This window comes from Mytilus galloprovincialis, chromosome 10 (assembly GCF_965363235.1).
Source record: "Mytilus galloprovincialis chromosome 10, xbMytGall1.hap1.1, whole genome shotgun sequence".
NCBI classification, from domain to species: Eukaryota; Metazoa; Mollusca; class Bivalvia; order Mytilida; family Mytilidae; genus Mytilus; species Mytilus galloprovincialis.
Genome location: NC_134847.1, coordinates 43,739,554 through 43,756,491, shown reverse-complemented (window position 1 = coordinate 43,756,491; position 16,938 = coordinate 43,739,554). Strand labels below are relative to the sequence as shown.

The 16,938-nt window shown below is 31.9% G+C and overlaps 2 protein-coding genes across 7 annotated transcripts in view; one reads left to right on the top strand and one right to left on the bottom strand.

The window, feature by feature from the left end:
* Positions 1-16,938, top strand: part of LOC143047613 (glutamate [NMDA] receptor subunit 1-like) — a 162,827-nt gene that overhangs the window by 40,601 nt on the left and 105,288 nt on the right. The window lies entirely within an intron of this gene.
* Positions 1-16,938, bottom strand: part of LOC143047612 (diacylglycerol kinase zeta-like) — a 198,552-nt gene that overhangs the window by 148,174 nt on the left and 33,440 nt on the right. For 4 of the 5 annotated variants that reach the window (XM_076220766.1, XM_076220768.1, XM_076220767.1 and 1 more), the window contains exon 2: positions 6,678-6,862. In XM_076220766.1, coding sequence (XP_076076881.1) covers positions 6,678-6,775 — 98 coding nt within the window. In that variant the 5' untranslated portion in view covers positions 6,776-6,862. Of the gene's footprint in view, positions 1-6,677; positions 6,863-16,938 lie in introns of those variants that run through there. The other variant, XM_076220772.1, reaches the window with a different exon arrangement.

Here is a 16,938-nt window from a genome sequence, read left to right as displayed (position 1 = left end):
GGTAATTCCAAGGTTATTCCAAAAAGGGGGGTATCCATTAAACCTGAAAAAAACCAAAATCATGAGTCTATAATAACTAAAAGAATGACTGAAAAACAAATGTCATAATCCTGACTTGATACCTCAGATACAGTTAATTTCGGACGAAACTGGTGGGAAAACCTGATAAACTAGCTAGCCTATCTTTCCGTTTGCATAACAGTGGTCTTTGAGATAGTTACTATAGAATTCAGTGCCGTTTCTGTACTGATTTTTAATGCAAGATATTTTAAGTAAGTCAGTTTTTACTAGTCCACTTCTTAATATCAAAAGTGTATGGAATGTGATTTTCAAAAACCTAGTAAATCCCACAACAATATGTAAGGAATGCATAGTTAAGTGAAGAATAAAACTAGATATTATCTCATTGATTATCTAATTGTTGTTTGCTGTATGGACAATACCAGTGGCAAATCAAAGGGGAGGGTTCTGGGGATGGAACACCCCTTTTGTTTTTGACAATAGATATTGGATATAAATACCGGTACTTTGAACACCCCTTTCTCCTAGGTTGAGAACACACACACACCCTTTATAAAATAGATGGATTGGCCCCTGAATATTATCTTGAAAAAATCAACAATTTGATCCCATATGGACATTCAATGCTGAGAAGACTAAAAGTTCAAAACTCAAAGCGAATACAAGTGTAACTCCCTGTATCACTGATATATACAATTTTCTAGAAAAAAACAATTCAAAATGAAGAAAAAGTCTTTCCATTTTACAGAACTTTATATTATACTCACAAATTTATAGAATTATAGATCCCAACGTCCATCTTTGAAATAAACATATAGAAATGTGACTTCAATGACACATTCTACCAATTGCTACCACAAAAGAATACTAACAACAGATCCTTAAGCATGTGGAGGAAGCATTGTCATATTGAAGCTTCTATTTTATCAGGAAATTAATTGGATGAGATAATCAGACTCAGATAGCGCAGGGCTATTGTTGAAGTCATACAGATAAAGCAAAATGAAATAAACAAGTTTTAATGCAAGTTTAGTGTTACCATCAAACAGGAAAAACAGGAAATTAAAATATTAAGTAATATATTTCATTACAACTCTTCTTGCTATTCCAATTGGCAATAGAATTTCATGGATAATCAAATACATTGTAGTTTCTACTGGACTAATTTGTCTTGTCTTTTGTGACCCTCATGAAATTACAGTACCACATAAAACCAGGGAGGTCATAAACCTTTATTCAGAGCTTGCAAATACAAAATAATGTGCTCAAAAACAACAAATCCAAATTTCAATTGGCATTGTTTATCATACTTCAAATTTTTATGACCCTCTTGAAGGTAAGGGGTTAATATACAGTTTCAGTCTTTGTATGAGCAGAAAAGGCTCCACTTATCATTAACTGCCCTTGAACTGCTGTATTCAGCTCAAAATATCTCTTATTATTCGATTGACTCAATGATCATGCTGTGTTCAACTGCTTCCAGTGTTTGTTTGCTCTTAATTGTTTTTCGCTGTGGTTATTTTGCTTGGTGTTTTGGTATTTGTGGCTTAAAAAAACACATACTTTTTTTAAACTTAAATGCAATAAATAATTGATACTTGCACAATGAACACAATATTAGCTCTGTTTGCAGAGATTGACAGATGCATTAGTTGTGCAAGATTTTGCATCTCAAAAGTCGTAGATACAGCATCTTATATTGGTTGATATGTATTAGCTTGGACATTTGTAAATTGATTCCATTAATTACCACTCAATACCTACATTAATCTGTAATATCACACTATCCAATATAGATCCTTGTACATTATTTCTGTCCTAATTGGAATTTCCTTTTCCAGCCAGGAAAGCTTGATTCAATTCAAATCCAACATTACCAATTTAACCTAATTAGACTATTTTAACAGGAGTGTGAATTATAAGTTATATTAGGTGTATTATTCCCTGGTATATTGACCTCTTGGCAATTATACTTTGCTGCAATAAAATGCAGAGTAATTAAACCATCAAATCTTTTTCTTTCACTAAATAATTTCACACAATTTTTTTTTCTCCTTTAATACTATTGAATGAACATTGAATCCTAATAGGATATTTTTAATTTTGAAAAACATTCCATTTTAGAGGAGTGTCGGAGGGGTCCTGATCCCAAAATCCTGGGCTTAAAAAACCGAAATCCTGAGGTCCCAAATTTAAATAAATTTAAATCCCAAAATTAGAAAAAAGAATTCCCAGATCCCGAATGGGTCAATCCCGAAATCCCAAGCTTAAAAACACGATCCTGAAGTCCCAATAAAGGTCCTTTCCCCCCTTATTTTAGGCCCATCCCTAAGCTCAACCACCTCTTACATTACCAATGATCAGATATTGTTTAAACAAAGGCCCCCCCCCCCCCACTATGATATGTTAAATTCAATTCAACACAAAAAAATCAAACATTTAACAAAAAGACATTGTTGTAAAAACCTCCATCAATTAAAAAAAAAATCTCTCATGACTTAACCTTTAACCCTTTAACCCCCAATCCCACCTGTAGGCGTGATGGCGACAACCATTCTTTGATGGCCCGTATGACCCTCCATACTTTTTTTGAACTGCCCCCACCTGACCTGTCATGATAGCAGGGACTTCAACCAAGCAGTTCATGGTCCATAAACACTTCTCAGACGTCAGTTTATGAAAATATAGCACTTTGAAACCTGTTTAAGAGTTCAAAATCGGAAAAATGTGAAAAGTAGCTAAAATCAAGTGGGGGTGGGCATCTTTTGTAGTCATTGTAGGTATAAAATATTATTGTGAATGCATGCATAGGTGATATAGGAACACAAAGCGGTATAATATGGCCAATAAGAAACTAGTCTGTAAAATTTAGGTCACCGTTTTGTCAAAAATCTGTATAAACCAACATTTAGGCAGACCTGACTTAACAATAATAATTTGCCAGCAAGACACTTAAGTCCCATATACTCCCAGTTAGCATGAATGGACTGCAGTAACTATAGGGTAATACTTGAATGACAAAGAAACACAGTCTGGTCAATGTTTACCTCTCAAGGTCGTTTTAAAATCGGAAAATAGACGGAAAATGACCATTTTTCAGTGGGGGTGGGTTCAAACCCACGAGAAAATCTTTCACCTCCCACCCCACCCCAAGCCATGCCATCCAACCCCAAATCGCAATATATAGTTTAATAGATAAGCATCAGTTACAGCATCAAGAGTCTGCTAATTTGCATATAATTTGCATATGATTGCAAATTTTCAAAAATGCCTGATTTTCCAGAAACCTCTTGGGGGCGAAAGAGTTAATAAGTATAGATTATCAGGTTTAATCCTTATCATTTAATGTGATGAAAATCTGATAATTGATTTATTGGGTTGCATTTGACATTATAACTGAATGGTTTTCCATATTGTGATATTTATATGAATTTTCAGAATGTTAAAAATATGATTGACATTAAAGAGTCATGAAAGCATTAATTATTCAGTTTTAAAACAACAAATATCTGATATTTTATAACAACTAAAATAATAGGGTTGTGTAACAGATTTTACAGAAAAAAATTGATAATTTCCAACATGTCATTAAGAAAGCACAGTATTCTGGGCCATATATAGATCATATTTCATACCAAGGTAAAAATCGGGTGCTCCCCAGGACTCAGCTTTATATGACCACCGAGGTCAACCCTAAACAGTTGGGGCAAGTATGGACACCAGTGTTCTCCCCAGAAATTTTGAATAGCATCACATTTGGCGTAAAAAAAATGTATTTTTTCAATGTAATTTTTCGCATCGTGGCAATGCTCTATTTCCATTATGATATAAGCATTATTGTTTATTACAAAATTTATTATATTATTTGTATGCTATAGGTCCTTATTTGGTGAATAAAATATTCTTGTCAACCCTATTCTTTGTGTCAATATTGTTGAATTCATGACTGACAATATAATTAAACTATAACCATGATAACAGTATTCTCAGTTTATGTTTTCTATATTCATTTATAGTTCCAGAATTATTTTTTCCTCTTGGGCCAAATAAAAATATATGTGTGGTTCCAGTTACCCTACCTACCCAGTTAAAAAAAAAATCTTTATCATGTCTATGAAATATATTGGTTCATGGTATTCAATGAATCATTCCCAGTTGTTTCTTTTTATCAAAATGATATATAATCTTAACAAAGTTATCTAACAAAAAGTCTGTTATTGCTTAGTTTTCTCTTTAGGTATCATTGTTTTCTGTCTACTGTGCCATTTGTGCAAATGTCGTTATTATCGTAAAATACAGATTTTTGTCATATCTGGTCCGGTTCTGACCAGTAGTTTACACTAAAATATTAAATGGCCGCCGAAAGCAATGAAAAATACAAAAATAAACAATGATTGACAAGAGATATGGAATGAATATGGAATTTGAGAAACTTGGAAAAAAAAATTGAAAACTATATTACCACCCCCCTTTTTTTTGCAATAAGTCCAAAACCTGACATTTCTTTATACATTATTTACAAGTAGTGTAACGGAGGTAAATCCGAACATACCAAACATTGTGTGTTAACTGTTTTTTAATTACCTCCCTTACACTGCTTTATAATTGTCTTAATTGTCCACTGACCAGAAAAACTGTGTTTCCTCCCTTTTTTTGCCCCCAATTCCAAAACATTTTGAGCAATAGCCACCTAAAGTTATTACTAACCATCCCTTAATGGTATGGAAACTTGTTGTATAATTTCAGAGAGATTCATCCACTTAAACACAAGTTATTGTTTGAAAACTACAAAAATGCTTATTTTGGGCCCCTTTTTTGGCCCCCCAATTCCCCAACTATAGGGACCATAACCCCCAAAATCAATCTCAACCTTCTTTTAGTGGTATTTAACCTTCTGGTAAAAGTTTAAAGAGATCCATTCCCTAAATCTAAAGTTATTGTCCGGAAACTAAATGCGTCTTCGACGCAGACGACGACATACCATTATACGACCCAAAAAATAATTTGTGGCCATATAAAAATATAAACCCCCTGCTGTCATAAAATAAAAAGGCTCAAATATTTTTTCTATTCCATCTGAAACTAGTATCTGTTAATGATGTCTTTACACTAAATCCATTGGATGTTGGATGTGTAAAGATGATATTTAAGTCTAAAAAATGATTTTTCACTAGGTGTTATTGGCTTTTAACTAGCATTCAGTAACTGTGAGTTCTCTCAGGTCTGTATTTTGTGTCTTTTGTGTTTTTGTTAGCGTGATTTTAACCTTTGTATCAATCTGATTAGTTTAGCCCTTTTCATATGATTTTTATAGTGTGTTCTTATACTGTACTGTTACACAAATACTCCCAATTTAGGAGAGGGTTTGGCGCCAGCATTGCCCAGCAAACATGATTAACCCCACCACATTCTGTATGTGTCTGTCTTCAGTCAGAAACCTGCATAATTCAGTGGTTGTTGTTTGTTACGATATATCATATTTATTTATTGTCTTGTACTTAGATCAGGCTATTAGATTTCTTAATTGAAGTGCATTACATTTGTCAATTCTCAAACTTTGCTTAGCTTACTATGCAGTATCAATTTTACTCATTGTTGAAGGCTGTATGGTGATCTATAGTTGTTCACTTCTACGTCATTGTGTCAATTTTCAGGGACTGAATTTTTGGCTCTCCCTTGACACCATTTGCGAGTATGGTCTTGAGGAAACAATAATAGTCCGTTGGAAGGGGACGATAAATGGCTGACCTGTGTTAAGAGAGAGTATATCTCTTGCACGTAAAAGACACCCTTTTAGATTTCGAAAAAGAGCAGGCTAATGTCGCTACGAGGCAGCACTGGCATCCGCAAAGTAGAAAGGGATAAATATAAGTTGCAAAACTTGTTTCCAAATCCACTATCAATAAATATGTTTAAATTTTATGTCATTGTGTCTCTGGGTGCGAGTTGTTTCATTCAATAGTGATGTTGTCACATCTTATTATTTTAATGTCAATACTCAGTATCAAACTGTGATAAACAAATATTCTGACCAAATCATTTTTCCTGTGAACTTTTTTTCTGTTATTGTCTTTGACGTATTATAAATGTTAACTTGTGTTTTTGAACACCAAAGTATCAAATCAACATAGTCATATACTAGCTAACAGAACCCAATAGGAGCAAATAGAGAAATTCTGTAAAAGCTGACCTATTGCATAAGCAGTTTCTCTGACAATTTATGCAAATAATGCCAGCAAAACTTTTAGATCTGATTGAAGTGAGACCCTTAGTTTAAACATATTTATTTATAGAAGATTGGGAAACAAGTTATTGCAACTTATATTAATCCCTTTTCACTTTGCAGGTGCAATGCTGAGAGTGCTGCCTTGAAGTGGCATTAACCTGCTCTTTTTTCAAAATCTACAAGGGTGTCTGTAAGAGATGTGGCTCTCTCTTAAAACAGTCGGCCATTTATCATACCCTTCCAAAGGACTGTCATCATTTCTCAAGACCATACTCTCAAAATGGTGTCAAGAGAGAGCCAAAAAGAAAATTCAGTCCAAGAAATTTTCTCCCCTGAATGGGGATCAAATCAGGAACCTTTGTTATAGTATTCTGATGTGCTAACTACTTCATTACGACCAATCTGTCATCAATATAAGGTGCAAAATTACCTGTAAGATGTCTGTTTCTTTATGGAGAAGTTGGATAACTTGTCGAGTAAGTCTTCCTCATTGTCAGAATCTGAAGGAATGCTAGCGCATTCCGCCATTTTTCTTACATCTTCAAAAATAATTCACACACTTTAAATCCCTATATTCATAGTAAAGTTGTAATGATTTTTACTTTTCTTTTAATCCTGAAAAGAAAAAAGTAAAAATGGTTAAAAAAAAAGTTCATGAGGTCAGCTAAAAAATGAGAAAAAAATAATTATAAGTGGACTTTTTCACCCAATTTTAGAAAAGATAATCCATTCATTAATGGCATTGTACCATCTTGAACACTGCAGTTTTCTTCACATTCTGCATGCAGACATTAACCTCATTTATGACTTTGTGAGGACACAGACACAGATAAAAATCATTACAAGGATATTGCACAGTATAAATAAAAGAAAAGTATTGGCATTTCAGAATAGATCTATTGTCAGAAGTCGTTTTAATTCTAATTTGTGATATAATTTCTAGAAAACTGTGACATATTGAACCATAAACTTGAGCCTTAACTTTAGTTTTTGTGACTTTATATATAGGCAGTCTCAATTTCTCATGGGATACAGACTTAAAGTTATCACAAGCATTAGCCTTTCAAAAAGGGCTAAGTTGACTCTTAGCTGATGAAAATGGAAAGTGCTCTGGCTTTGTAGATTTATTCATTTACTAGAATAGCCACATGCATCAATCAACAAATTTTACCACACACGTGAGGTCACACGTTATGAAGTAGTATATATCGTTTAACGTTGTTGTTTACGAAACTCCAGAAGATTCGACTATTTATAGATAAAAGTTACCTGTGTACCAATATCATGAATATGCATGATTAATGACCAGGCAAAATCTAATTGCTAAAATAGAGAGGACAAATCCGATACTCTATGGGATTGAAGGACATTTACTAGGTTTGGATTGTCCTAACCAATCAATAAACTTTGATTATTCACGTCTCGTAATATCTTCCAAACAGGTAGCAAGAAAAATTCACACTCTGACTGTCCATCGTTCAATTCTTAATATCGACTCCTAGGAGTCGATAATAAACTGTAAATTCAGATATTATTGTGATTTTGTCATTCTAGACTTAAATGCGATTCTAATTTTTACGATTTAAAGAAAAATCCTGTCTAATTCATATAAAATATTTCAAAATGCGAGTTTAAATTATTGCGCATTTACAACTCTGTCGCATTTTTCGCAATAATAAAAACCTCGCATTAATTTCTGAATTTACAGTATATGAATGTTAGTGGAAATTGAAATTATAATTTTTTTAAGACATCTGTATAACACAGCACATATGACAAATGTGATCGCCATATCATAACATATGAAATTGCTATATTGCTTTCTGAAATGTCAAGTTCCAAATCAACTATTACACAATACGTCATGATTTATAAACTTAAGGATTTCGCTACTCTTGTTTATGAATTAATTAGGTAGATTTTCGGAACCCTCTATCCATACACTACAGAGGTAATAAAATATTTTCCAGCTTACCCCTTCTCTTCTTTACATGATTTTATAACATACGTATACAATGTAGTTTAAAAGGCATTTTTGAAAATCTTGTAAAATCATTGTTAGATAAGATAAGATAAGATAATTTTATTTACCAATCATGGTGCCCAAAATTTGAGCTATACAATCAAATGAATTACAAAATAAAGCACAGAAAATGATTAGAATGATTAAAGTACATTTAAACAAAAACAAAAAAACCACATGAATACACATTTACACTAATTAACCTGATATAAACCAAGTAATTGACAACATAGTTGTTATGGGTGCCACTGTGACCTGGAGAAATTACATAAATCTTTATAGTTCTAGGTGTATGGGAGACAACTCCTGATCAATTTTATTTCCTATATATATATATCTATATATATTTTTCTTCTATTTTTTTTTTTTTATTTCAAACGACAATATTTTCTATAATTTTCTTTCGTTCTTCAAAAAGGGAGTGCAATAAATTAGATAAGTTTGAAGTAACAAACAAATCTTCAGATGAAAGAATCCAAACAAATTTCATTTCATCAGATAATCTTGAAAAATTTTTGAATTTTGAATTTAAATTAGATAGATGTTGAGATCGAGTATCTTTTAGAACAGGACATTTTAAAAGAAAATGTAGTTCGTCTTCAACTGCATTCTTACATAGCTTACACTTTCTGTCTTCAGCTTTAATTCCAATATACCTCCCTCTTTCGATTTCAAGATCATGACAGCTAGTTCTAAATCTTGTGATTATTTGCCTATCTTTTTTTGAATTCATTTTTAAATATGGTTCAAACATAAAAATATTTTTAAATTTTCTGTAAGTTCTTAATTTATTGCCAGATTGTAAATTAGTACACTTCCCAGAATTGTTTTCTAAACTAGCTAACCAGCTTTCTTTAAATTTAATAGTTAAAGATGTTTTTACTTTTTTTAGAATATGGTTTTGTTTAAAGTTTGACTGGTTAACAAATAGATATTCTAAGTCTAGAAATTTAAATATATGTTTAATGCTTCCTATCCAAGATTCCTGGTTATGTTTGTCCATAGAATGAGATAGATTTATGGCTTCCCTTAGAATAATATTTGAAGGTTCAATATCTTTCATAAGATGGATCCAATATTTTACCATATTCATTATTACATAGTACAGTGTAGGGAGTGAACCTAGTTCTCCTCTACATGCCATATTTGATGTTTTTATATTTACTCCAAGTGAAAATTTACAAAGCTTAGTATGAATTTTCTCTAGTACAAGATAATCAGTTTCTTTTGATATAAAGTTATCCAAATGTATTTGTTTCTTATGTGGTATATAACCCCAAATTTCAGATCCATACAACAAGATTGGTCGGATTGTATGGTTATAGATGTGTAATAAAGTACTAGGTTTTGGGCTTTCCACTGAAAAGGTCTTCCTTAATTTGAAATATGCTTTCATTCCTTTGTTATAAAGTTCTTTCTTTGCTATTTGGAAACTCCCAGATGATGAAAAATTTATACCTAAGTATGTGTAGTTCTGTACACATTCTAAAGTCTGGTTTCCTAATGATATTTTAATATTTTTAAGTCTTCCTGATTTGTTAAATACAAGAACCTTGGTCTTTTTTGTGTTAACTGTCATTTTATAATCAACTGTAAATTTATTTAATTTGTTAACACAATTTTGAAGTCCTTGCTCTGATGATGATAAAAGAACTACATCATCAGCATACATTAAAATATTTAAGGGATGTGTATTTAATGGGATTGGGTCACATGTTTGGTCAAAATAGGTTGGCAAATCATTTAAATATATATTAAAGAGACAGGGACTGAGATTATCCCCTTGTCTTACTCCTATATTTGATTTAAAAAGGTTTGTCCTGTGTTGGTCTATTTTTACACAAGTTTCTGTGTTTTCATACATACATTTTATAATGTCATAAAATTTTGTTCCAACACCTATACATTTAAGTTTATAAAAAAGGTGGAGATGTGTTATGATTTCAGTAGTTTTTACAAGAAAAAGTTGTCAATATCATTATGTATAAAAAATCTTCAGAAAAATTTCCCACCAAATTTTCAATTGATTATAATAATTTTCAAAAACAAGAACATGGACCTTTCATTTTTTTTCGGTTTATTGAGTTTCCTTATATATATAATATTATCAATTAATAAAGGTCTTTTAAAAAGTTTGTTATTTTGAAACTAAGGAGCAATCTTCCTTTTGTCAATAAAAAATATTTGTTGTATTTTTTTTTTTTACAACTTCAAAGTGTAATCTCATTTACTTCCCCTTTTTAGAAAATAAAAATATATTTTTTTTTTTTTTTTTTTCAAAATTTTTACACTCACCAAGTTGCAAAACCTCTCTCCAACTTGTATTGAAGCAGTGTCTAAAATTTTTTATAATTATTCAATCCAAGAATGTATATTTTTACTTTCATAATACAATGTAATATTCAAATGCTTCCTCCCCCTGACAACAGCACTGAAAGAATCATGCCTATACAGACTGAAATCAACTTTGAGAACTCTCTAAAGAATTCTAATGATTCAGGACTACTGTCATTTGACTGTCTGTCCAACTCATGCCAAATGTAGTATTATTAGTAACATTAGTTACATAAAATATGGATTTTGAAGGTTAAATACCACTAAGATTCCTACATGGAATATTGCATCTTAAATGTCATTACCTTCTCAACACGGCATGGCATATATAGGAAAATGTGGTAAAACAAATTATCGCTTTTTTGTGAATTTTTCCTTTGATCTTTTTTTGTGATAATTTTCATATCATGCTACTCGCTTGAGATGAAAAATTATCGCTAGAAACTAAGCAGGCATGTGGCGTTGCTAACGAAATTGACATGAAATTGACAACGTGGTCATAGGTAAAATAGCGATAAACAGATTATCATTGTTCATCTCAACTTGATTGCCTTTCTCGCTTTCGCCGTCCCAGCTCAAGTGAGAAAATCAATCTCGTTGAGATGACCAACGATAATCTATAATTCTTAATTCTTTTGACAACTTTAAATTGTGTTATTTCTTATTCACTTCCCATTTTTTACAAAATAATTATTTTTTTTCTTTTTCAAAATTCTGGCACTAACCAAGTTGCAAAACATCTCTTCAACTTGTTTTGAAGCAGTGTCAAAATTTTTAACTAAGTCTTATAATTCTTTAACAAAAATCCAAGAAGACATATTTTCACAATCATATTCATCAATTCAAATGCCTCCTCCCCCTGACAACAGCACTGAAAGAATGATGCCTAATACAGACTGAAATCAACTTTGAGAACTCTCTAAAGAATTGTACTGATTAGGACTTCTGTCTGTCCAACTCATGCCAAATGTAGTATTATTAGTAACATTATAGTTACATAAAATATGGATTTTGAAGATTAGTTACCAGTTAGATTCCTACACGGAATATTGCATCTTAAATGTCATTAACTTCTCAACATGGCAATTTGGCATATATATGAAAATGTGGTAAAAAATTCTTAATTTTATCTCGTCTGTAAATGTCAAACAGATCCATATGTAGAATTAATCTACTGGGACAGAATTCTTCCTTTGTAAAAAGATAAATCTTTTTCTAGATAAGGGATATCAACCTGACAGAGTTTGAGACCTGAACAAAACCATAACAGATATTTATACACCAATCTATTTCAATAAGTTTCCGAACTCAGAATAATAAATGGACTAAAAGTATGTTGTGATAGCTGGTCAGATTGACCAATAAAAAAAATGTAAAACTTGATTGATTTTCTTGTTTTATCTGTAAGTTAATGTATATGTAATGAATTAGATTCATTGGTGAAAAAGAAATCTGTATACAGAATTTTATGATTTACGACTTAGGGACATATATTGATATCAATATAGTCTTGGTCTAAACCAAAAGTTTTCCTCGTACAAAATGTATAGCTCTATATTGTATACATGGAAACTTAATTTTTAAATAAACTAACTATAGCATATTTATATTGTTAAGCTATTAATTCACTTAATTATACCCAACTTGGGCAAGAAGTTCATCTAATTCAATAACCAATAAATAGTATAATTATGAATCCCCAGTTATTAGAGAGTTAACGGCATGTGCCTATCTTATTTATCACAGGCCCGCCAACCAACACTCCCATTAGGTTTAGACAATTTTTACTCAAATGTTCAAATATGCATTTCAGATCTTTTCAGTTCATTATAAAATGAACTTTTCAATCTTTATCCAAGCAATTGCCGTATCTGTCCTTTTTGAATTGAAATAATTCATGGGGCTTGAACATATCGTGATTTTACCACGGGTTGTCCCTTTATGCCAATATTTTACCCCTCACTATTGCTCAGGGTAAAATATTTGTCATAAAGGGCCAACCCTTGGTGAAATCATGATATATTCATTATAGCCCCAATGAATTTATAATTTAATTATAAAATGCCTAGGAATTTTAATAATTCTGAAAATTCTAGTAATCTTAATAATTCTGAATATTCACAAGAAGAAAACTAGTTATCTGACTTGCTTAATCACAGATTTATTAATTCTAACACAGTAATACTCCTTCTTTCTCCATGAAAAATTGAGATCTGTACTTTACACTGACTCAGTGCAGTATTTCAGTATTTAATTAGTGTCTTTTTTGCATTTGTAGTAAATTACTAGTCTAGTGACAACAACTGACGTCATATACTCCTCTTAAAAAACACACAGACTGTGTTAACATTAGGTCTAATCGGAGAAAATTAGCATCTTGTCTGCACCATTATACTGCCTGTGTTTGATGAAACTAATCAACCCCTTTTAACCTGCAAGCTATATAGAACACCAAACCCATATAAAAATCGATCATTTAATCATTAGCGATGCAAAATATACTTGTCGTGTTGACTGAGCCGCCACTAAATTTGAACATCTCCAGGGACCAGAATAGATTGTCCCCAATTTATTGCAACAAAAGAGCATAATTGTTATCCGTTAAGCTTTCTTGGAAACAACTTAAACTGGCTAATGAACTAAGATATGAAAAATATTGTTATTTACGCTTGTATACATTCTGAAACAAATCTACAATCTAATAAACTGACTAACCAAATAATTTCTATTATGCTTTGACATTAGACAATTGACTTGTCAACACTCTGGTCAACTATACAGATTTAATTTACATCTGCACAAAAGGATACAAATGCAAATAGATTCTATGATAAACTGATTGGTGCTGCTTTTTGCTTTTGTTCTTGAAACATTTCAAACTTTTGTTTGAACTAAGAAATTTATGTATCACAGGTACATACAGTTACTGTCCTGCATAATTTTTTGATATACAACTTTTTTAATTGACAGCATTGCCCTGTATTTATAGTTATAACTTATAAATAAAGTTGAATTCTTTGATTCGTTGTTTTACGTCATGCCCGCTAACAAATTGAAAACTGTACCTATACACCTTATTTTAAGTCCAGATTTTTAGTATTCGTATTGTTATCTTTGAAAGTCTTACTGATTAAAATACTACAATAGGGAACAATGTGACAATGATTGAATTTCTTAGTGTCAACTCTGTGATTATAACCCGTGTATAAAGCAAAATCCTAAATACACCGTTTGGTGGTGCTCCTGTCAGATGCGGAACATACAGATAAGGTAATAGGTAACCGGTGAATATACTATTGGTATCAGTATCGGATTCGACCCAGAACTTGTTAATTATTGGCAATATTAATTATGTGGAAAACAAAAGGGTCTGGAGTGGTGTAATTTTTAATCTATACCATTGTCCTATATCAGCTATATATAAAGTTGAAATCTTTGATTTGTCGTTTTTACCCCATGACGGCTGACAAATAATGACCTCGTTATGTTAGTATTATAGATTTCAAATCAGAATCTTAAAATATGTCACTGGTTTCTTGTATGGTATAAATGTTCCCCATTTCCATTCTCAATTTTATTAGTCATTTGAGTCAATAGCCGCCTAGAGATTAAATCAAAACTTATTTGAGGGACAGGGTAACATTAATATTGATTGATTGATTGTGTTTTAACACCACTTTTGAGTGCCACATTTGATTTATTTTGTGGTGGTCAGTTTTTATTGCACAGGAAGCAAGAGTGCCAGGAGAAAAACCATGACCTTCAATAGTAAAACTGACAACTCTATTCAATTAATATTGATGAGCGGGGGTAAGAACTCAATCTCAGTGTTGAGTTGGAGTCACTGTTGACCGGCTAGTGGTTACAGTAGTAGAACTCTAGTGATTACAGTGGTAGAACTAGTTAGACTGTGTGAGTGGCTAAGCCAACGAGCCCCCTACATTGAGATTGACATATCATGTACATATCTGTGACTCATTTCACAAAAAATCGTTTGAGAAAAAATGATCTTCAGTCAAGAACATTTCAGCTGACGATAACTTACAATCAATTTTTATCATTAGTTGTCTTAATTTTTTGTGTGGTTGGTTCGCTGTATTATTGAAATAATGTATACCCTATATCTGACCAACCTTTCATTCATATTCCAGGATGCTTATTTTAATAGATTTTATTTCAGTTTTTTCTGACATATTATTGTACCAAAATAAATCGGAACTAATTTCTGATTCAATGTATTTCAGTATTTGCATTACTCATCAGAGTAGCCATTGTGGGAGTTCAAATTCAAAATAATAAGATTGATTTAGAGAAACCAATTAAATCTTAATCTAGTCACAAAATCTATATGCCAAAAGGTTGACAATATCAAATTATCAATCTTTTTTTTATAGTACAATTAATCCTTTACAACTGAAATCTGTCAAGATTTTTATTTATTTTGATAGGGGGAAGACAATTAATTTAGTAGAAACTTTAAATTATTCAATGCTAGTTTGTAATTGCCAAGGGAGGTTTATTAATTGCTATTTCAAACAAGATGAAGAAAAATCTGGTAAAATATAATGTATTGAATTAATACAGGTTCCATGTAGATTTTAAATTATTTATAAAATCTGTATTGATTTAATGAGGATCCTACTGGTACCCTTATGAAACAAATTTATTTTCATAGAAATAAAATCACTAAATAGGTCATGAAAGTAATTCATTTTCAATTAAATTGTAAGACAATATATTCTGCTACAACACAGAAACAGTATCAAATACTACATGATATCCAGGTTTTTGTCATTGTTGAAAGTCATATGGTGACCTATAGTTTTCCTTTTGTGGGAAAAAATTGGTTGATTATTTAGATAAGCATGACTATTGCAGACCCCCTATTAGACAGTCAGTGGTTCCCCTCTAATGAAAATTGCTGGATCCACCTGATGAAGCACTGTCTTCCTCTGCAGGGTAGAAACTCATCAATGCATACCTGAGGCTTATCAATTTAAATGCCAGATTCAGCCAGACAGATTTCACCTAAATCAGACTTATCAGTGATGCTCAAATCAAAATAGTCTGATATGTCTAAGGGAAAAATCTACCAAGTCTTAAAAATTTGAAAAATTCTGCAAACAATTCCATAAAAGCAGGTGTACAACAAAATTGAGAATGGAAATGGGGAAGGTGACAAAGATACAAATCCTGACCAAAGAGCGGAAAACAGACAATGGCCACCAATGGGTCTTCAATACAGCGACAAAATCTCACACATTATGATGTAGTACGTGTAATATCTGAGTTGAAAACTGAAGGAATTGATTATACAAATAAGGTACAACATATCACCATACAAATTCAATAAGCCTGAGTTTTGGACTTTGTCCAACCCTGGCCAAAATTTCTCGTCTAAAATAATGAAGTTGTGTCCAATTATGATATTCTAACTGTCTGGTATAGAATAGATAATTTAGCATCTTCTTGTATATAACTGACCAGTAATCACAAATATGTAGAATACAAGACAATGAGCCATCATAATACACAAGTTGGTAAATTACTCTTTTCCGTGATGAGACGTGATAGGTAGTGTATGTTCACTAGGACAGAAATAATCTTTTCCATCAAGAAAACATGGGTCATTTTCCCTGGAGATTCACTAGTTTTAATTAAAAACCTCAAAAGAAAAAAAGGCCAATAACAATTTATTCTAAAACTTGAGAAGTCTGAACTAGTTTTTATCATCTTAATGGCTTCCTAGGTAGAGATATCACTGTCACCATAATACACCTTAATCTTTCAATTTCCAATGTAATCCCACAATTCATTTCTTTTTCTACCAAAATGCACAATAGAATCATTATTCCTTAAACCTAGACATTATTTTTCACTTATAATGACGGCATTAGGACCGGAATCAGTTACAAAATAATAGGATTTTTCTCACATTCGACTCTCTTTGTAATCTGTCTAACAAATTAATCAACATAATGAATCCTAAAGTTTATATCTTTTCATTTGTCTAAGTGAAAACAAAGAGTTGAGACTATATAAACTCTGTTCAATACCACAGGTGCAGGTCAACCCATTTTTAAAAGGGGGGTTTCCAACCAAGGATATAGGGGGGTTCCAACTATACGTCTCTATTCAAATTCATTGATGGTCAAAAAGAAAGGGGATTCCAACGCCCAGAACCCTCCCCCATAGATCCACAACTGTAGCATACAGCCTTTGTTAGTCTTGTATTATTTTAATTTTAGTTTCTTGTGTACAATTTGGAAATTAGTATGGCGTTCATTATCACTGAACTAGTATATATTTGTTTAGGGGCCAGCTGAAGGATGCC